Source organism: Lotus japonicus, chromosome 1, assembly GCF_012489685.1.
Source record: "Lotus japonicus ecotype B-129 chromosome 1, LjGifu_v1.2".
Lineage (NCBI taxonomy): Eukaryota > Viridiplantae > Streptophyta > Magnoliopsida > Fabales > Fabaceae > Lotus > Lotus japonicus.
Genome location: NC_080041.1, coordinates 104,880,541 through 104,903,058, shown reverse-complemented (window position 1 = coordinate 104,903,058; position 22,518 = coordinate 104,880,541). Strand labels below are relative to the sequence as shown.

General features: G+C 32.9%; 2 protein-coding genes across 4 annotated transcripts; one reads left to right on the top strand and one right to left on the bottom strand.

Moving 5' to 3' along the window:
- The first annotated feature begins 1,233 nt into the window (after window positions 1-1,233).
- On the top strand, window positions 1,234-5,378 carry LOC130728712 (uncharacterized). Of its 3 annotated transcripts, none has more exons than XM_057580261.1 (6): window positions 1,234-1,383; window positions 2,296-2,483; window positions 3,088-3,186; window positions 3,293-3,444; window positions 4,381-4,751; window positions 5,103-5,378. In XM_057580261.1, the coding sequence occupies exons 2-5, from the start codon at window positions 2,301-2,303 to the stop codon at window positions 4,748-4,750; spliced, it is 804 nt and encodes a 267-aa protein (XP_057436244.1). In that variant the 5' UTR covers window positions 1,234-1,383; window positions 2,296-2,300; the 3' UTR covers window position 4,751; window positions 5,103-5,378. The 3 variants fall into 3 exon arrangements, with proteins under 3 accessions (XP_057436244.1, XP_057436245.1, XP_057436243.1); XM_057580262.1 differs by having other exon boundaries at window positions 4,988-5,378; XM_057580260.1 differs by lacking the exon at window positions 5,103-5,378 and having other exon boundaries at window positions 4,381-4,858.
- A 3,221-nt stretch (window positions 5,379-8,599) lies between these two features.
- On the bottom strand, window positions 8,600-10,609 carry LOC130716947 (uncharacterized). The gene is made up of 4 exons (XM_057567012.1): window positions 10,454-10,609; window positions 9,767-9,868; window positions 9,355-9,678; window positions 8,600-8,671 (listed from the first exon to the last, which is right to left on the bottom strand). The coding sequence occupies exons 1-4, from the start codon at window positions 10,607-10,609 to the stop codon at window positions 8,600-8,602; spliced, it is 654 nt and encodes a 217-aa protein (XP_057422995.1).
- Window positions 10,610-22,518: the final 11,909 nt, after the last annotated feature.

Here is a 22,518-nt window from a genome sequence, read left to right as displayed (position 1 = left end):
CTGATTTCTTGGACTGGTCCGAAAACAAAGCAAAAGCCCAATACAACATAGCTGCCTTTTTCTTTCTGATGTTAATTGTACGGTGGGTCTCTTCCAACAATAACTTTAACAATCTTGTGAGGAATTAATTTGCCTACCACGCTCTTCGATAATCTTTTCAATAATCATATATACATCTAAATTAGGGTTAATATATTTGTAGTCTTTAACATATATATCCTCATTTAAAATTGTCCTTTAAATTTTTTTATAGTTTTTCATCTCTAACAAAAAAAAAATTGTTTTCAAAAAGTTATTCTTATATCACGTAATTCTAAAGTTGATTAAAAAAAAAAACAGGTATCAGACTCTATGAATGCTGTGAAACTTGTGTATTATGTGCCTGTTGCGACTCATCTTTATGCTTCGCTAATTTGGGACATTAAGGAGCTTATGAGGAGATCTTGACATGTGCTGTTGCATCATGTTTTAAGAGAGGAGAATGGTTGTGCAGATTTCTTGACTAAGCATGACGCTCTTCAGAATGAAGCTTTCATGTTGTGGAGCAACCTTTAGAGGGTATGAGTTTGCTTTTGTTGGCTGACGCTTCGGGTGTCACATCTTTTTGATATCTTAGCCCAGAGTTTCCCGATTTTTTTTTTCTTTAAGAACAGTACCAAGAAAAGAAAAAAAAATCTTAAGTGGAATATTTTAGCTGTTTATGTTAACATTACACATCTATTTTAGTTCTTTCAAATTTTCTTTCATTAGTCATTCTCCTTTAAAAAAATTTCATTTGATGTACATGGTTTGTTGAGCTTAAGAAAATAACTTGACATATCCATCTATTAATATTTTTCTCAAATAAGCTTATAAATAATTAACCACTTGTTTTTATATGAAAATTTCAAACTAAAGATTTATATAGATAAGTCATTTAATTTCCGTACATTGACATTATAAAGAGTTTCGCACGTATATTCAGTTATATTTATCAAATATTTTTCCTACTGTAACCAAAAAAAATATTTATCAAATATTTTTTCAATTTATTTATGTTATGGAAAAATATCAAACCATAATTAAATATCTGTCTATTTTTCACACCATTAACGCATAATTACTAAACTTATAAAAAAAATCCTAAATAAATATTTATATCATAATATTTTTTGTTATAACCAATTAACCATGTCATTTTTTACTTATTCATTCATTCATGGACATTACTCCATTTTTTCTTAAAAGAAAAGGAAAATAGAAATCTTAGTCCATACGATTGTAGAACGTGGAGGCATCAAAACGGTGCGGATTTAAAACATCGTTGATCGTTCACTGTCACATCGCCTTTCTCTTTCTGCTTGTTCCACTCCATCACCATTGTTCATCTTCACCTTCACTCAGGTTCCTTTCTCTCCCAATTCCTCTCATCCCCCCTCAATTTTCTGCTAATTACATTGTTGCCTCTTCAAAATCTCACATTTTTGTTTTCCATTCCCTTTCTTTTTAGGTTATTTAACCCTATTCTGTGGTATCAAATGAAACCCACGATTTTCTTTCGCTAATTCATTTTTCTTTCTGTTTGTTTACCTGAATTAATCAAAACCCGTGTTGTTCTGTCTTTTTTAAGCATCTGATGAATTAAAAATCTGATTTTTTTTTGTCACCATTGAATATCAAGCAAAGAGGGTTAAACAACACTATTTATTTGGTGCAAGACTGCAATGCTAGGGTTTTGGAGGGTGTAGGGTCAAAAAAACCTAGGTGGGTTGGAATTTTGAACTTGGGAGTGAAATTCCTTGCCTTTATATACTTAGCACATTACAATTTACATCTCTGAACTGAAAAAAATGAATCTTTTGTATCAGTTGGGCTTTATTATGTCTTGGTGAAATGATTTTAACATGTGATGACTGATGAGCTGTGTTGTTAATTGTGGATGGCGGGTCATGGCGGAAAGCCAAAATCCCGCCATACATGACAAATAATGGGGGAATATTGTGTAATATAGCTGAAATGGCGGGATATCGGCCATGGCGGAAAGCCAAAAATCCGCCATGAGAACCCGCCATGGCGCCGCGGATATTTGATATCACTGCTGATGAGAGCTTTCTTTATTAGCATTACGTTGGTTGGTCGATTTCTGCTTGTTAAAGTTGTTTCTGGTTATCATTGAGTAGTGACTGTTCTTCATCTGCGGTATTTCTTTGTCTTTATCTATTGTTTTTCATTTCCCCTAAGGCCGAATAGGAACTTCCTAGAATCTTTATAAAAGGGGAAGTTGTTTCTGATTGATTACTTGTTTCTGATTGGCAGTAAGAATGTATAACAATGTAAGGCCGCAACTCGGGATGCCTCAATTTCAGCCGCAACCCCCGACAAGCTCGCAACCTAATGTGCTTGGGAGTGCATTTAATACCGCTGGGGCAGGACTCATTCGAGGTGGATTGGGTGCATATGGAGAAAAAATATTTGGGTCAAGCTCTGATTACGTTCAAAGTAACGTATGTTTCATTCTATCTGTTTTTTTCAATATTATAATGAATTATTCAACATAGCTAACAAACGACAGATAATATTGGATTTGTTTTTGTTTCTCTCTCTATCTCTGTATGGTTGATTTCTTTTCCCCCCTTCTCATTTCTTCATTGCGATTAAATTGTATGTTGAAAAGTGCTCATTCTGAGATGAACCTCTTTGATCTGCTGTTTTTAAGCAGTTTTGTATATATCATTGGAACTATACTTTGTTACTTATCTCTTTCTCATAATATGTTGTATTGCACAACTTAGCGTGTTAATAATATCTAGAGTTCCCATTTAATTTTTTCCTAGACAGTATAAAACGTCCGGTAATTCAATTTTAACCCTTTCATATATGGCATATACTCTCACTTCAATAAGGCTCGCAGATCAGGCCCTACTGATTTTGGAGGGAAAAACCCAATGCAGCTAGATGATTTTAGATAGATTTTGTTATCTTGCTTACCTTTACGGCTTAACCATAGATAATTAGATGCTTATAAAAAAAAAAAACCATAGATAATTAGATATTATTTCTGGGTGTGCCTTCAATTTTTTTTAATTAATATTCTCTTTTCAATGACAGATAAGTCGGTATTTCTCTGACCCACAGTATTACTTCCAAGTGAATGGCCACTATGTTAAGAACAAATTGAAGGTGGTTTTGTTCCCATTCCTGCACCGGGTAAGTAATAATGTCATTCTTCTCTGCGTTTATCTAACTGAATTTTCATTTTGTTATGCTTATTTTATTTTCTCGCTTGTACTCATCTTTTTCCTCTCTTGTTCAGGGTCATTGGACTAGAATTACTGAACCCGTGGGAGGCAGACTGTCTTATAAACCACCCATTTATGACATAAATGCACCCGACCTGTACATTCCAATGATGGCATTTGGTACCTACGTTATTCTTGCTGGCATCTCATTGGGTTTTCATGGAAAGTAAGAATATCTTAATTCTATGATATAGTATTGACCTGAGTCATATTTATTTTCCTTAAATTTAAAGTTAGCGCCGTCCTACTTGTGCTTGTTGCTTGTGCATGTCTGTATATTGTGTGTCTCTGTTCTTTGTATAACAATGTTCCCCTTTTCACGAGCATTTTTTATTTATCACAGAGTTCCATACTTTCTCGGCATGATTAGGACAACTTAAATCTACTGTTGAACAAATTTCTTGTTCATGCTAAAATATTTGTTAATAGCTATTAGCTAATGAGAATGAGCTTTGCAAGTGACTTGAGGATCTCAGAAATGTTATCTGAAATTACGATATTCAAAACTAATTCCCGCTATCTTTGATTATGAAATGGTAAAAGAATCTATAAAAAAACTATTCTCTTCACATTGCTATGCTGTGGAGTTTATTTTCTCTGTGATGAAGAGTTGATAAAACATAAATATGAAAAGGATTGTGTCTGTGTGTGGTGGCCAACTAGCGGTGGCAAAGGGAATACAAATGGTTATCTACCTTGCGACTTGTGTGATAAAAAACATGGTACTGTATTTACAGAGTTGAATAGTGCTTACTCTATTTGCAAGGAAAAAATTGCTATGTCAGGCTATAATTTATGGTTTCCCTTTTTCTTTGTCTGTGGTGTAGAGTTTTTTTTTGGCTTTTTAATTCAAGTCCAAAATTATTACTTTCTTGCGTTTACAACTAAAAAATATAGAAGAAACGTAATGATCTTTGTATATGATATAGAGATTGCTAGTTTTGTTTTCATGATTGTTATTTTGAAAATTTGTTAGCTGGTGTTGGCAAGTTACTCTTACACTGAGAATTCAGTCTGTTAATACAGTACTCTTTCATTTTCCCCTATCTCACATGCTTTATAGTTTGTCATAGTTTCTTAAACATGCTGTATTTGTGGCCAGGTTTAGCCCTGAAGCTCTAAACTGGTTATTCATCAAGGGATTGATTGGTTGGGTTATGCAAACTGCACTACTTAAAGGGACATTGGTTTTATTGGGCAGTGGGGAAGCAGCTATATTGGACATGGTATCATATGCTGGGTATGCTTTCCCTGGCCTGTGTTTGGCTGTTCTGGGAAGAATTTTAGGGGGTTACTCCTACTACATTTTGATGCCATGGACCTGCTTATGCATGGGAGTATTCTTGGTGAAAACAATGAAGAGAGTCCTTTTCGCAGAGGTCAGGAGTTATGATTCAAGCAAACACCACTATGTCTTGCTCTTTATTGCTCTGGCTCAGTTCCTATTCTTCACATGGCTCGGAAATATATAGAGTAAGCGATAGCTTTTACACTGTACTTAGAAGAACTTCTTAGTGATATTTTTCGGTCTTTAACATTGGATAATAGTAATACATGGACTTTTGCTCTTCTCTTTTTTATTTTCTGAAGATCATAGATGCATAATTACAGGCCTTCTCCTTCTCCACCTATTATTATTTTTGTTGAAAGTACCTATTACTTTTCAATATGCCTGATAGTAAATTGAAATGCCTCTATTTTCTATTCAGCTGGTTACACTTGTGATTGTGAAATCACCACAAAGTTGACATTTTTGTAGTTGTATACCGGAGTCACTCTCGATAATCCTTGTGCTGTTTGACCTATAGCATTTTGTATCTGTAGATTCTGTGCTGTATACCATTACAACGAAGAAGAAAAATCAAGTTGCAAGAGTGCCTTTAATTGTGCTCTGAGTCTAAGAACATTATCCCTTTCTATGTAAAGTTGTGATCGTAGTAGTCCAGTCCAATTACAATGTAGATAAATGCTTGGATTGACCCTACATGATTATGCGCGCATGGTGTAGTGTTACATTATTACTATGAGGCACTCTTCCATGACAATGTAATGTGTATTTGGATACAATGCAATGTGAACAAATTTCCATTTTTTTTTAAATCTGTTCACGTATTTTCTATTTTAAATATGTTAACTTATTTTCTCATTCTAACTAGTATGTATCAACAGAGTAAATCATTTGTTTCATTTTTCTTTTTAATCTTTCCTAAGTAACATGACATTTTTAAGTGACCACATAACTATTATTAATTTTTTATGTAGACCGTTCATGATTCGATCTAATGGTTGTGATTTATTATCATGTTGTCACATAACAATATAATTCTCAGATACACATCTCATATATATATATATATATATATATATAAAGCATGTTGCATATTAGTTATAGATTAATATCTGAGCAATAAAAAATAATAAACTTATTTTTTTATATTGGAAAGATAAATTATAGTACTCTCCAGGGATTTGATCATTTGATCTTCCCTTCTCATACTCATGTGTCACCTAGCTTTTACCAAAGTTTTTAGATGTTAATATATTTAATTATTATTTCATATAAAAATATTTTAATATATATATAATAAAAAAATTAAGTTTTTTATGCATATATATAATTGCTATATAAATATAAATTCATTATTTCATTATTTTAAATTAGATTGTAAAACTATTTATATTTTAAAAGAACACATCTTTTTTTGAACTCAAAAGAACACATCTTAATTAGCTTTTTTAGGGTAAATTAATATCTGAGCGAATACAGAAGTGAAAGCAAATTAAAACATCACCGGACCAAATAGAGTCCGGATGAGAAATAATATTCCTAGCCAAATGATGTGCAACTCACCCTCTTTTAAACCCATAGCAGTTATATCAAATAATTAATAAAAAACTAATTAGTTGATTATTTAATTAACGAAAATTAGTTTCAGTTTTTATTTTTAATATAATTAATACACTAATTATTTTCGCAATGTATATATAATACATCTCACAATTTTAACCTTTAATCAGTTATGTTCATATGGTAAAATATTAATTATGTTCACATGATTTGCGCATTTTAAAATTAAAAAGAATTAACTATTTCTTAAAAACACGTTGCTTTATTCAGCAATAAAAATGAAAATATCAATTAATATGTCCGGAGAAAGTAAATCTTCATGATATCAATAAAATGTACTCCCTCCGTTCCCTATTATAAGTCACATTTTTTGAAAAATTTTTGTTACAAAATATAAGTCACTTTCTAATATCTAGGAAGCATTAAATGAATTTTTCCAAGTTTACCCTCATATTTAATATGAAAGAGATGATAAACTTTAGAAGTATTAACTTGGAGAGAGAAAATAATAGGAAAGTAAATAAGGGTAATCTAGGAAAGTAAATCATTTTTTTTACAAATTTATTACTAGTAACTACTTTTCTTAATCTAAGAGAATTAGTTATTTGTGACTTATATATAGGAACGGAGGGAGTATTTCTTATGACCATAAAATGTGTGCACTTTTATTAGGAGGGTCTTGTTCCCAAGTTTTGATTTTTTTTTTACATCAAGTTTTGAATTTTAATGAAGTTTTGATTAAAAAAAATAAAATAAATATCTATATAGTAATTATATATATGCACAACACACTTGAATTTAATATATATAAAAAATAAAAAATAAAACAGATTATTTTTTTGGTACGTCGGAAATATGCATTATAGTTTATACCCTCCAGGTTGATCCCGAGATATTTTCCTCCCCAACTCATATGTCTGCCAACTCTTATCACTTGAGCTATTGTTTGGGAATTAAAAAATAGTTTTTTTTTGAAATTCAATAATTTAAATATATTTTAAGAAACTAACTTTTTTTGACGGGAAAAAATTAAAACTGAAACTAACTAGTTTATTAATTTTTAATTAAATTAGTAATATGTGACATGTGTTGCCTTTCAAAAAAAAACATGTGTTGAATGATTCAATTAAAGAAAAAAAAAACATGTGTTACATGATGAGAGAAAATAGATCTTGAAAACCATCCTAAATAGGAGTAGAATTCGTGTATCCTAGTCATGTTTGTTTGACTAAGATTCTCTCTAATTTAAACCCTCAATTATAGTTGAAAACCTAGTTAGTTATTGTTAACTCACTCCCTCAACTCAACAACGCTCTACACCACTACCTCTTCACATCTTTTTGCACTTTTAACTACAATTTCATAAGAGCAATACCAAAACTCAAAAAGAGAAGGGAAAACACAAAATTTGCTAATAAAATGGGATACAGGATAAGATCATATGACCAATTATTAAGGAAAAAAACAATAAACAACAAATGTAAAAACAGAATTTGCAAAGTGTGAAATAAGACCCTATTATCAAGGAAACAAAACAAGGGCTATATAATAAAAATAAAACACAGAAAATTAGCTTGCTGCTTGCTCATATCCTTGACATCACAGTGCCATCACATTCCACTTGACTTCTTCTCCTCCTCCTCCCATTTGATCACTGCCTCACGTTAACTCTATAAAAACCCTAATACCCACATTGGAAACGTCACATTTTACATCTAACATCTCACAATAGAGGAACGCCCTATTGAGAACCTTCAAGGGACTGGGAAACACATGTGGAAAATCAGGGGGCCATGGTGCTTATTCACGTAGCATGAAGAGGATATCTATTAGGTAATTTAGGTGACCTCGACACATATATTAATCTGTTTGAAATTTCTAGAAATTGTTTATTGCCACAGTAACGGGCAAATTAACACTACAAAAAAACGTAATTTAGTGGGGTTTTTTTTGCACTTAGCGGGGGTTTTCAACCCCCACGAGTTACTTAGTGGGGGTTTTGAAAAATCCCGAAGTTACACTCCCCACAAATTATTAGCGGGATTTTTTAGCAAACCCTGGTACCTGCATATGGATTTAGCGGGGGTTTTTAGCGGGGGTTTCAAACCTCCCTTATCCACAAGCTTTTTTTAACGGGGGTTTTCAACCTCCCTTAATTGCAAGAGATTATTTATAGTTTTAAACCTCCCTTAAACCTTCCTTGGCTACTAGAGTTTATTCTAGGGACATTTTTAACCTCATTTAATTGTTGAATACACAGTTATTGAATATTTAAATGCACATAATATGAATTAATAAAACTCTATTGCAAATAACTAATGTAATGTGATATAGTTTAAAGATTCAAATCCAAACAAACATCCATAGTGAGAAACTTAAGTTGCAATATCCAAAATACAAAACACTAAATAAAATCCATGGTGAGAAACTTAAGTTGCAATATCCAAAATACAAAACACTAAATAAAATAGCACTACATGTTGCTAGCATTGTATGATCCGCTTTCATCCGAATGTATGTTGGATGTACTTCCAATATCATTTACCTGAAATAATAAATTTAAATATTTAGTAGATGATAAAAATACTTATAAGAAGAGTGATAAAAAGAAGTACACTAATTAGCATTGCATATAAGAGAACAAGACACACTAATTAGCAATGCTTATACTTAACCTGCATAAATATGTTGTGTTCCCAGGCAACAAAGACTTGATTGTTCCACTCATTAGCTAAAGTCTTAATACACAGTTACCATTGGTCCTCTACAATATCTAAATCATAACATGCTTAATCTGTCTCTAGTTTCTACAATTGATTATGAAGAAAGATAAGCTTATTAAACATGCAGATTAGTGTTAATTTTGAGAAAAAAGAAGCATTTAAATGCCAAAAGTCACTCACTATCCTGAACAACCGCAAATTAGTGGTTGTTTGGAAATTCAGAATTGGCTCTGGACTGGACCCCACCCTGTTGTGTCAAAACAGAAGTAGAGAAAAAGATAAGGCGTCACGAGAGAGAGAGAGAGAGAGAGAGAGAGAGAGAGAGAGAGAGAGGGATAGGACATTAGATGAAAAGAAGTTAGTTTCATGCACAAAAGAGAATTTTGACAGACTTCTGATATGTATTACTAGTTGTAATTTTGACAGACTTCTCAGTGCAAATCCATTCAAACAAGCATGCCAAACTAAAATCATAAATAATGCTTAAGAATTTAAAATCACATACATGTGATTCAGGAGCAAAGAATTGAGCCATTTCTTCAGGGATCTTTCCTTCCTTCATTATCATGTAGGCCTTAAATGCATTCTCTAAATTGGTACACTTCTCTTGCCACTGCCTAGAAGAAGATGAAGTAGCACCGGATGAAGAAAAGCTCAAACTTGATAGTCGAAGTCCACTGTTCTTGAATGTATTAGTAGGAACTGCTCCCAAACCCATACATCGCACTCTCCCATGACGCTCTACCCCTAGCACTCTACCAACAGTATCAAAAGGAGAAACTTGAGACTCATCAACAGTGCTTTGTGTCAATCCCACTTCAATTTGTTCCTATAACATGGAAAATGTAAATATTTAAAACACTATCATGATAAATCTTCAATAGCATGATAATTGAAAACAACATAGTCAAACTTACCACTACACCCATTGCTGCATCATTGATAAAGGATCCATCCTTTCTTTTATGGGTTTCGATGTATAATTGTGCACGACTTGGTTGCTTCCCAGTTTTCAGGAACTAACATAGAAAAACTAAATTCAAATACAAATTAAAAAGTTTGATAAAGCGTAGAAATTTATATGTTAGTGTCATTACTATCTCATGTCTTCTTCTCGAGTTAGCTTTAGAACCACCAGTATGTGGAATCACTTGTTTGCTTCGATTTTCTTTATTTTTTCTACAAAGTTCCTGTGGAATAAACAAGAGCTATATAATGAGACTAAGCTAAATAACACTCATTAAAGTAGCAATAATTGTACTAGATAGGCACACCATCTGAAATGACCACAGACACAACTACTAACTGAACATTTTCAGTATGTGTTATTTTCAGTATGTGAAATAGACATATCATAAAATAACAAAATCTACAACAGTATCAACCCCAAACCCTCCTAGCCTGCAAATCCTCAAGATTCAAGAACAAACAGGGGGGCATTCATTTGGCCAGATAATCGAGCAATCTAGAAAAATCATAAACATCAACACAATGTAATCTACAAAAAGAAAACTGATCAGCACAATATCAAACCAAAGCAGAAATTTCCAAAGTAGTATACTATCTAGAAATATAATCAATGAATTGAACAAATGAAATCAAACCTGTGTTGATGGTTTAAGACGATATTGGATAAAACGAGCCCACTGATCTTTATCTATACCATTCGGCACATCACTTATGATTTCCTCTCTACTCAAGGCTGAATTACTCACTGGTGCCCACAAACTCTGCCTTTTTGCAGCCCATTTCTTTCCCATGCTAATTTTGCAATATCTTCTTGCAATGCCTTCTGTAGTCCTAAAAGAAAATCGGGTCTTCCAAAAAACAAGCATTTCTCAGTATGAAATTCACATTATGTATAAGTATGAAATTTAAAAGATTTTAAGTTATGTATGCATATCTCAATATGTATTTTCATTCATGATATGAAATTCACATTATGCATTATATTCTCTTATTCCCCTTACTATCTGATCTTGCATATCTCAATATGTATTTTCATTCATGATATGCTTCTAATGATATGTAATAGTGAAGCGAACAGCACAATTAAAGGACAAGTTTACTCAAACAAAATCATGATATGCTGGATTATAAAAAGCAAGAAAATATAAAAAGCACCTCATAGTCATGATATGATATTATTCTAGCATATTATTCTATCAACAATCAAGGCAAGTTATCTCTATTACATAACCTCAGAAGCATATCATTCTATCAACAATCAAGGCATTTTATTTGTTTACTAGCTGACAGTTCTTGTATGTGCAAGTTTTATCTGTCTAATTAGCTCTTCAAGGGCATTATTGACTAACCTAACATGCCTAAAAATTGATGGTTTGGCAAAAAGAAAGAACCAGATAACAATTGGCAAACACTGTTTAGAGTATCTATATTTCTTTCATTTAATTCACAAAACCATATGGATTTGTTCCCTTTTTAAGCACAAAACGACCTCATGTCATTGTATAAGCTTTTTAAGTGCACAAACTCTATGACTTTGTGTTCCCCTCCAAACCCAATTGTGTCTACTACTGATTATACATATCTACCTACACGTGGTCATTACATATATGAATAGTTTTGTTTTGATCATTACATACTGTGTTAGTGAATGACAATACAAAGTGTCCTGTGTAGACCACTTAATCTGACTTGCAAACCAGCATTTTGAAGACCAAACCAGACCCAATTTCTCAAATCAACTAATGAAAACCTAATTTAGAAATCTGAATAAGTTAATTAAGAAAAAATCGGTACCAGAGAATGCAGCATGCGACGGAGTAGAGGTTGTTGAGTCTCTGAGCGATGGATCCATGAGAAAATCGCAGAGAGAACTGCGAATGAAGAAGAAGAAACCGTTAGTCAGCTTTTGAAGCCAAGAAAAGCAAAGGTGAAAAACGAGATCAAATCGGTGGAAAACAAGGTCATACCGACGGTGGAGGAGGCTGTTGCTACGGCGGCGTGCGGTGGTAGAAATCTGTGGAGGTTGAAATCGGTGGAAATCAAGTTGCAATCGGTGGAAATCGGTGAAAAACGAGATCAATAGGTGCAAATCGGTGCAAATCGGTGCAAATCAAGTTGCAATCGCTTGAAATCGTGAGCTTCCATGGCGAACGAGACTAAGAACGAGAGAGAACGAGAACGAGAGTGAGAAGTGAGAGTTCTGAGAGTGAGAGTGCGAGAGTAAGAGGGTTAATTAATAAAAAAATTGCGGGGGTTATTAAAACCCCCCTTAACTATTAAAAATTACCCACATTTGCGGAGGTTATCAAAACCCCCGCTAAATAACCCCCCCTAAATAGCGTTTTTTTTGTAGTGTAAGTTAGTCTCATATCAAAATTTCAGTTTACACTGCTTGCCTTTTTCAAATATCTTCTTTTTAAGTGATTCATAAAATTCTATTGTTTTTAGGTTCTCCTTTGTAGATGTTGCAGCTTATGAATTCTACAGACAATATCATTTTCAATTATGAGCATGGTAATAATCCGGGTCCACAAGTTGATAATTGAGAAGATATATGACATGAAATTTTTCTTTCATTCTTTCTAAAACTAAAGTTTATTGAGAGAAAATTATTGAGACAACCTTCTCAAGCAGGCTATTACAAAGTATCACAAAACACCCAAATAGTGTCATCACTACCACACCCTTGATTTGCTAAAAATTATGCCATTACTTTTCTCTCCTTCAACATATGCCTTACCACCAATATAAATGGGCTAAATGATAATCTTAGATACAATTGATTAAAAACAATTACATTTCTTTCCAACCACAAAGACCAACAAAGAGCAAAAGGATGAGAGACCAAACACCACCAATTCCAATTATACCCGAATTATCTTTAGACGATCCTAAACGTTAAATTTCAATATACTTTCAAAAGGCGACTCCAACTACGGGCAGTCGTCCCAAGACCCCATTAACCCACCAAGATAAATGTTTAAATGATAATCCCAAATTCTATCAATACAAAGAGCATTCTGATTAAAAAAACTGTATTTCTTTCCAACCACAAAGACCAACAAAGAATACAAGGGATGAGGAGCAAGGGTTTGGCCCTTCATCCCCTGTATTCTTTGTTGTTCTTTGTGGTTGGAAAGAAATACATTTTTTTAATCAAAATGCTATATGTATTGATAGAATTTGGGATTATTATTTAAACATTTATTTTGGTGGGTTAATGGGGTCTTGGGACGACTGCCCGTAGTTGGGTGCTGCCTTTTGGAAGTATATTGAAATTTATGTTTATGGAGCGTATAATTCGGGTATAATTGGAATGGGTGGTGTTTGGTCCCTCATCCCTTTTGCTCTTTGTCGGTCTCTGTGGTTGGAAAGAAATGCAATTGTTTTTAATCAAAAGGTTATATGTATTGATAGTATCTAGGATTATCATTTAGCGCATTTATATCAATGGTTTAAGGTGTCTTGGGACCGTATTCCATAGAAAAATTTGTGGTTGGTTTAAAATGTGTTAGAGTTACTAGGCCTGTTCATGTGCGTCAGAGTATTGCATGGGTGCCACCTCTTGAGAGTATACTGAAATTTAACGTGGATGGAGAATCTAAAAGAAATCCGAGTATAAGCCAAGTTGATGGTATTTTGAGAGATTGCAATGATCATGTATTGGGACCGCTTCACCATAGGCAAACAAGATGAGGCCGCTCTCCTTGTTCCGTACTTGACTTACGAGCTCGTGTAGTACTCGTCCCTATAAGTAAGGGGCTTATGCACTCCGCTCGTTGTCTACTAAACGAGCGTTAAAGCGAGCAGAGCTTCCATTTTGTGGCATCCCCCTTGTTCCTCACCTACTCTTTCATTTTCGCTTCAGCTTCCCTGTGGGATTAATTGATTAGATACTCGAGAACCATAATCTTTACTAGGAACTTCTACGACGATAAGTGTAAAGGCATGATTAGTTCCACGAATCTCATACTTTGCGAAATCAACAGGGCATTTATGGGCTTTTGGGGAGGAAGTTAAAGCAATCTTACATGCTTTGTTGTTTTGCCATCAATTTAATTATCACAATGATATCATTGAAAGTGATACTTCGTTGGCAGTTGGTTGGACAATGAATGGTGATAAAAGACTGTTAGAATCAAGTGTTAGAGTCAAGTCTCACATCAGAGAAGTCAAGGTAAGAGGGACAGTTTATAAGGAGATGGACCCATAAACCTAATCCCTTAAGGTTTTGGGTTAAGATGTGGTGTCCAAGATCTCCTTAGTGTTTCCCCTCGGCCTTGACTCATGGGTCCTCGCCGTGACTCTCCCCAACAAGTGGTATCAGAGCCGATGGTTCGTGGGACCATGACGGCTCCTTGTGTCGAAAGTCTTCTTAGCAGTGTGGCTAGGCGGCAGGTTCCGTTGGCAGCGAACGGCGGTGCAAGGGTGGATAGCTTCCGCAAACGGGAGGACTATGAGTGATGTGGTTGAAGGACTCACACTTGAGGGGGAGATTGTTTTTTTTTTTTTGAAGTTTAAGTAATGTCTCTTCATTCATTAGCAGTAGAAACTGCAATTGGTACATCAACAGAAATCAAAATAGAGGCCCCTGAGGATCATCTTCTATCCAACAATTTTCCTGTAGGGTAAAGGCTAGGTTGGATAGAAAATCTGCCACTAAATTACAAGCCCTTTTCACATGGGAGACAGTACACAAACTAAAAGCAGAAGAAATGTATTTACATTCTCTGACAACATCACCTAAGTACGAAATACCCGGCTGATTGGTTTCCCACTATTTTACAAAAAGAAGGGAATCTGAGGGGGAGATTGTTAGAATCAAGTGTTAGAGTCAAGTCTCACATCAGAGAAGTCAAGGTAATAGGGGGAGTTTATAAGGAGATGGACCCATAAACCTAATACCTTAAGGTTTTGGGTTAAGATGTGGTGTCCAAGATCTCGTTAGTGTTTCCCCTCGGTCTTGACTCATGGGTCCTCGCCGTGACTCTCCCCAACAAAGACATTGGAAATTATTTTAGTGTTTTAATCATATAGATTTTTTAATGCCTTTGGTTTCTTGTATTTAGGGGTAAGGCGTATGTTGAAGAAGGGAACGTAATGGCAGATTTTTTTAGCAAATCAAGGGTCTGGTAGGGATGACATTATTTGGTTGTTTTGTGATACTTTGTAATAGCCTACTTGAAAACGTTGTTATCAATAATTTTCTTTTAATAAACTTTCGTTTTAGTAAGAGAAATAAAATGTCATGTCATCTTCTTCTTTAATCATAATTCTTCACAACTTTTTAGATACGGTGAGTCATTGACAGTTCTTTCCTGCAAACATCTATACCATCTGAATGCCTTAACAATTGGTTGAAAACAGACAAGGTTTGCCCTGTTTGCAGTACTGAGGTATTTGCTTCTAGGAGCAACTTATAAGAGAAATCCATAGTTCTTTGCTTCAAATTGAAGAAAATTTGTGCAAGTTGGGAGCTATTACCCCTTACTTTAGTAAGCATTGCTTTGCTACGGGATAGTCATTATGTTTCACTGTATCAAAGCTTCCACATTTTATAATGTAACTTTACCTTTTGGATTCAGCTCTCTAGATTGTGTTTTATATTTTTTTTAATGGAATGACGGGCATTATAGTGACCAGTTTTTAACAGTTATTATGGCTATTCTACTTTCTTTTTTCTTTCCTTAGCTTAGTTTAGCAAGTCTTGCTTCCTTAAACTTCATTTAATTTTCTTTTGAAAAATGGATCCATGTTTTTTTTAAGGAAAAAAAAGATAAAGTTAAAAGGGAAAAGTTGCATGTAGATCGAGGCAATGTTAGAGGGACAGGTTTAGGAGAGGTATGAGAATAAAAAGACAAATGTGTGCAAGTTTGTATTACAAATTTGTTGAAGCTACCTTATCACAGGTAGAAAAGACATTTTGCGCCATGTAGAGGGAAAGTTAGAGAGAACTAAAGACAAAGCAGTTATGCAGATGACCAGTAAATTAGGCCGATAGGATCGTAAAAGACCTATAACATTAACCGTCTATGTAAATATAACATTCTTAATTACAAGGCTACCTCCAAACTTTACTCAAGCTCATATGATTTCTTCTATATAACAACATAAATCTGAAGCCACCTCCTCTTTTTGCAATTGATGCAAGCGCTAACGTGTTTCACATATCTCATAGTATTAGAGAAACAAAAATTTGGCACGCTAACTTTAACGTGAATTGGTGAAACAAAATTATCACGTGGAGTTCATGTGTTTAGCAGAAATTAAAGTTGTAGACGTTCTTTAAGTGTGTGGTTGTTTTGCATTAGAGCCAACAGAGATGTGATTTGCTACACTGAGTTTAATGTGGATCAGAAAAACAGAATTTTCTCATGTTAACTTCAATGTTGGTCCTTGTTGAGTTTAAGGAAAATCTAAACACACACTTGCATTTAAGCACTAACTTTTAAGTTTTAACCTCCACTTGTCAATGAATGAATTATTATGGGGTTTGGTTTCACTCCTAAACAAACTAAGCTGGAGTCTAGCTGGTTTCCTTGTTGATGACAACTTGCCTAGTCATTTTCGACCACAAACAGTCAAGAACACCAACTTGCCTAGTCCTTTTCGACCACAAACAACAAACCGTACAATCTAAAAATAGAAGGTTATGTACACAAATACTGACGTGCCTTCACATGAATTTAGATGGTTGGACATGTGATCAATAATGAGTTGTCAATGAACAAGAGTTTAAGATAGTTACAATATTTTAAGGTGTATTTTTTCAAATTTTACCGAGATCGTACAGAAGAAACATATATATATATAGTAGGTTGTCTGAGCTTATAATTATATATGTAAGAGTTAATATAGTAATTTTATACTTTTTGAGTTCTACCAAAAGCTATTTATTACTTTTTCAGTTTAACTAATGTTTTTTCCCGTGCGTTACACGGAGAATATGTTTATTGTATTCGGTTTTAAGATAAAGTAACAAAACATAAGAGAATCTATCAAATTGAATGACACGTGAAATTATTTTTATGAGAATTAACCTGAGAATGACACGTGAGATTTTTTTTAGAGTATTAATGAATTTAAGATAAAAATAAACAACCTAAATCCTAATTAATTTATACTCTAAAAATAAATCTAAAATAAAATAAAATATTTCCTGAAAATAACATTAAATAAATAATAAGATAAATTAAGATAAATTCAAGAAATAAACAACCTAAATCCTAATCAAATCAAAAATTTAAAAAGGTACTAAATAAATATAGATAAAAACTATCAAAATCTAACAAATCACAATAAAAACTCATAAAATCGTGAATTAATTAAAAATCCGAAAATTCAATAAAAATTAATTAATACTCTAAAATAAATAAAAAATAAATTAAAATAAAATCAAGAAATAAACAACATAAATCTTAATCAAATCTAAAATTTAAAATGTATTTGTTTATGAGAATTAACCTGAGAATGACACGTTGATTTTTTTTTATGAGAATTACACGTCACTGAGAATTAACGTGAGAATTACACGTCACTAGATCAACCTGATAGAAGTTCTTCTTTTCTAATATATATTGATTTTGATTTTGACAGACAAAAAATATTTTTTACATCGTAATCACGTGTTTTTGAGTTTTGACACATTGATGTGTCACATTAATTAATTAAATCAAATAAAAATTTGTTTTCCCCTCATTTTTGAGATCTAATTAGTTTTTTTTAATAAAATCTAATTAGTTAACCGTATCAATAAATATTTTTAAAATAATTAAAAAATTAGAACTGAAACTAATTACAGTACTTTATTAATTTTTCCGTAAACAAAACTACTTTATTAATTTTTACTATTGAAGTATTGATTAAATAATCATTTATAATTACTAATGAAACATGTATTGAATGATGAGAGATAATAGATCATGAAGACAATATCTCAAGTACAATGTATTCGTGTATCCTAGTCATGCTGTCTCAATTAGGAATCTTTCAATTTTGCTTTTTTTTGTGGGTGACACCTAATATGCACCACTTTTAGAGTGGTGTAACTTTACACCACTTTTTTTAACCTGTTATAACAGGTCAACACATCTTTTTTTAAATAAATTTAATATATAATAAATTTTTAATGATACTTTTTTTAAAAATAAATAATGTGCTGACCTACTATAATCGGTCAAAGTAAGTTGTGTAAAATTGCACCACTCTAAAAGTGGTGCATATTAGGCGAACCCTTCTTTTTGAAGGAATCTCTCAATTTTACTTATAAAAAATGGAATCTCTCAATTTTAAACCCTAAATTACTCAGTTGGCAGTTGGCAACTCACGCTCTATACCCCTACATCTTGTCACCATTTGTACTCTTAAAAGTCTTAAAACTATCATTGCCAGTATTGTTTCATCCACACTTCTCTTTTGATTGCATCACAAAACACCAAAACTCAAAAGTAAAATAAATAGATAAAATAAAAAATAAAAAACGCAATTTTCTAATAAAACGTGAGAGCTAACCATATGACCTATTATTAAGGAAACAAAACATAACAAAAAAGCAAAAACAGAATTTGCGAACTTTAAATTATTTCTTATGAAAAATATTACTTATTTTACAAAAAAATATATATTATTGACTAATATGTCCCAAGAAAGGAAAATAATTTAATTTATATGCACTGAACTCCAATAGTATATTTGAAACTAGGCTGAAGGATTTGTGTCAATGGTACTTTTACTACACCAAAATGCGTTATTTAGCGATTGTTGGATTTGTAAATAGCGGCGGTTTAAACCGCCGCAAAAAATTTCTCGTCAGTTGTCCAACCATCACTATTTTTTGCGCCGCGAGTCACCTTAACATCATTTTTTAGCAACCGCGGAATTAACTGCCTCTATATTCTAGCGATGGTTTGAACATGTCATCCCTTCTTTAATTTTTGGATTTGGAGGATATGTGGGTTTGTTTTAATGTTGATGGAGCTCTAGAGGGGAATCTAGTGCTTGTGGGCTTTGGTAGTGTGGTTCGTAATGAGGTAGGTGGGTGGTTGGATTTTGGTGTTTGTTGATTATGTCAGAGATTTTGAAGGTTGAGCTTCTTGTTGTTCGTCATGGTCTTTCCATCTGTTGGGGTAGGGGATTTAGACAAATTGTTAAGTTTTCCGACTCTACGTACGTTGGCGATTGATTTGGGGCATGTGTGAGCGATACAAAGTTTCATTTGCGGCTATTTTGAACTCTATCCATGCTTTGCTACAAAGGCCTTGGCGTGTGACTCGGGATCATACTATGAGGGAGGAGAATTCTCCAACTAATTTTATTGCTAAGTAGGGTGTAGTTTTGATGGATGCATTAATTGTGTTCAAGTCTCCTCCAACTGAGGTTGTTTCTTTACTAGTGGTGACTGGTTAGTAATTATCAAGGTGTGCCAGTACTTAGGCCTTTTATGTTTTGTTTTTCTTTAAGCTATCATCTAAAAAAAGACTGAACACTGATAAATCTTTTTTACATTATTAGTGCGTGTTCTTTTTATCAAGGGAAAAAAATGCGACAAAGCTTGTAAGTTCTCATGATATATCAATGAAAATGTATTTCTTATGACCATAAGATGTGTATTCCTTTATTGTATATATGTGTGTTATAAACTTATAATGTAATTCAAACATAATGAAACGAATTAATTAATGTCTATGCATCTACTTAAATTTTGATTGGAATATTTATTTAATTTTTGAATATATTAATTCTATAATTTTTTTATTAAATGTATGATTTTTAAAAGTAGACTTAAGTAAATTTAATTTATAATGATTTTAAATATATTTTTTTATGTGTTAAATTGCTATCGCAATTCTAACCTGGGTGTGATAAAGGTAAAAAATCTTCATAACAGTGCGGCTCCTAACAATCAAATTCTTTACCTAAGTGCTCAAACAATAACTTTTACCACTCGACTGTCACTTATTGGGTAGTCATTCATTATATATATATATATATATATATATATATATATATATATATATATGTATTACTATGCACTTAAATATAAAATATGTCCTTGTTAATTAAATCACAATGTAATTATGATAAAAATAAAAACTGAAACTAATTAATTTATTAATTTTTTATTTAAATAATCATTTATAATTACTATGTAACATGTGTTGAAGGATGAGAGATAATAGTAGATATTGAAGACCATCTCAAATACAGTTAGGTTGTAGTCATGCATGTCTCAGTAAGAATCTCTCAATTTTAAACCACCCTTGATTATTCACTTGACAACTCATTCCCTCAACTCACCCTCTAGACCCCTACATTTTCTCAACATTCCTACTATTAACTACCATTTCACATTAAAACTAAAAAAAAACACAATTTACTAATAAAACGTGACAATGGATAAGACCATATGACCCTATTATCAAGGAAACAAAACAAATTTGCAAAGGGTAAGATAAGACCTATTATCAAGGAAACAAAACAAACACTACTAAAAAAAATAGAAAAATTAGGTTTTGTGTGGCGTCTGATGTTGGATCATATTCAGACTAAGGACAATTTGCGCAGGCGTGGAGTGACTCTAAGTCTTGATGACTCTTGTTATCCGTTTTGTCTTGAGGCTGAGGAACGTGGATTGTGGTGTACGGTTTACAGCTTGTTTGGTGTTTCAACTAAAGGTGCATTTCAATCAATTCCCTTCACTAACAAGAAATCTCAGAGATTGGGAGAACTAGTTGTGTGGGTGGCTCATGTTTGGTCTTGATTATACTGAGGAGTATTATCATATTTAGGGATGAAGACACTGGATTAAGGCAAAGACGAGAGATTTTTAAGGAGATAAATCCAGTTGCTTGATTATCAATTTTATAATTTTGGGTAGAGAGTTTGAATTGGTGAAGCCTTGCATCTTATAGGGCTTGGTCATGTTTGGTGGTTCTTTAGTCTTGGCCTCATTTGTTGGGTGTGTTTTAGTGGATGATCATTGACTATGTTATTTGCATGTTTTTGAACTTCTAGACTTTGTTCTTTTCTTTTCTTTTCTTCCTTTTTGTACTTGAGTTTAACACCCCTTGTGCCGAGGTTGAATATAATTCTTGGGCTTATCTAAAAAAAACTCACTTGACAACTCACGCTCTAGACTAGTACATCTTCTCACCATTGGTACTCTTAACACCATTGATATTCTTTGGCTTATTTAAAAAACAACCTCACTAGGGCACTATGTGTCAATGGTACTTTTTTTTTTGAAATGGTGTCAATGGTACTTTTAATCTTAATTTTTTTTATTAAGTGTATTATAATTTTTAAAAGTAGATTTAAATAAATTAAATTTCTAGTTATTACATATGTATTTTTTTGTGTGTTAAATTGCGAGAGAGAGGCTCATAACAATCAAACTCTCGACCTAAGAGTTAAACCAACCACGTTTTACCAACTGAAATCGTATTCGTTAGGTACTCATTACAATTAAAATTGAAATTCGTTAATTGTGCCCTTAAATATAAAATATATCCAAATTGAAATATATTTATTAAAAAATAATTTAATTATTTATCTATCTATTTATCTATCTATCTATAAAGGGAAAGTTTTTGCAGCCTGGAGGGCGGCTTTGTCATTCAATATTTCATTGTACACCACTTTTAAATCAAGCATGGGTATTTATGTAAAAATGCTACATATTTCCGTTAGATTGGATCAGGACCGTTGATTGCATCTGCAATGTTGTTGGCATCCATCATATGTTAATGCCTCTTCATTTTCCCCATTCATCAGTTACACTTTCTCATAAACCTCTTGGGCTTCAACAATCTTCCCACCATTCAATGAATTTAATTCATCCTCACATGGGCACTCCTAAGATCAAACAAGTTTGCATTGTCTCTTCCTCTTTCACCTTCTCAAGTTCCACTTTATCATCCACCTCTTTAGCTTCAACTATCTCCCCATAAAATGTCTTCAACAAGCTTTCCTCACATAGACACTCTCAAATCAAAGCACGCATGCAACAGAGAAACACGATTCTACCAACCCTCTGCACCACCTGTGCCAATTTTCACATCAAGGTATAACTCAATCACTTATGCTTCATTCCTTTGATTATATTCAGTTTCATATCTCAATAATCTTTTGTTTTATCTCACATCTTCCCTTCCTGTAAGAACTCTCTTTTGTCTTAACAGACAAATCCTACTTATCATCCTCTACATTACTGTAAGAACTCTCTTTTGAATACCATTTTTTTTTGCTTTTCATGTTGGCATTTTCTCTAAGAAATAGTTTCTAATTTATAATTCAGACATATTTTGCTATATATGTTAGTGCAGTTGTTGTTAACTTGACAATAATAATTTGAATTTTTTTTGCTATTGTTAACTTCATTGTATGCATCTTTATGCTACAGAATCAAAAACATGGACGGATAATTTGCTTGCAGTTCTAGAGAATGTGTATTTTCATGACCATCATCTGCCATGATTTTAGAAGTCATTGTTGATCCATCTACAGCAAGTTTGCAACGTTAGAATGTCACTCAAATCATTTTAACTCTTCTTCTCCCAATTTTCAATTTTTCACCGGTATCTTCTTCTCCCCTCAAACCACTGATGAGTTGCATTCGTCTCTTATTTTTATTTTTTTAATTCACCTACCCAAGATAGACAATCTAAGAACTTCATCACATTTTTTGTAACACATACCTCAT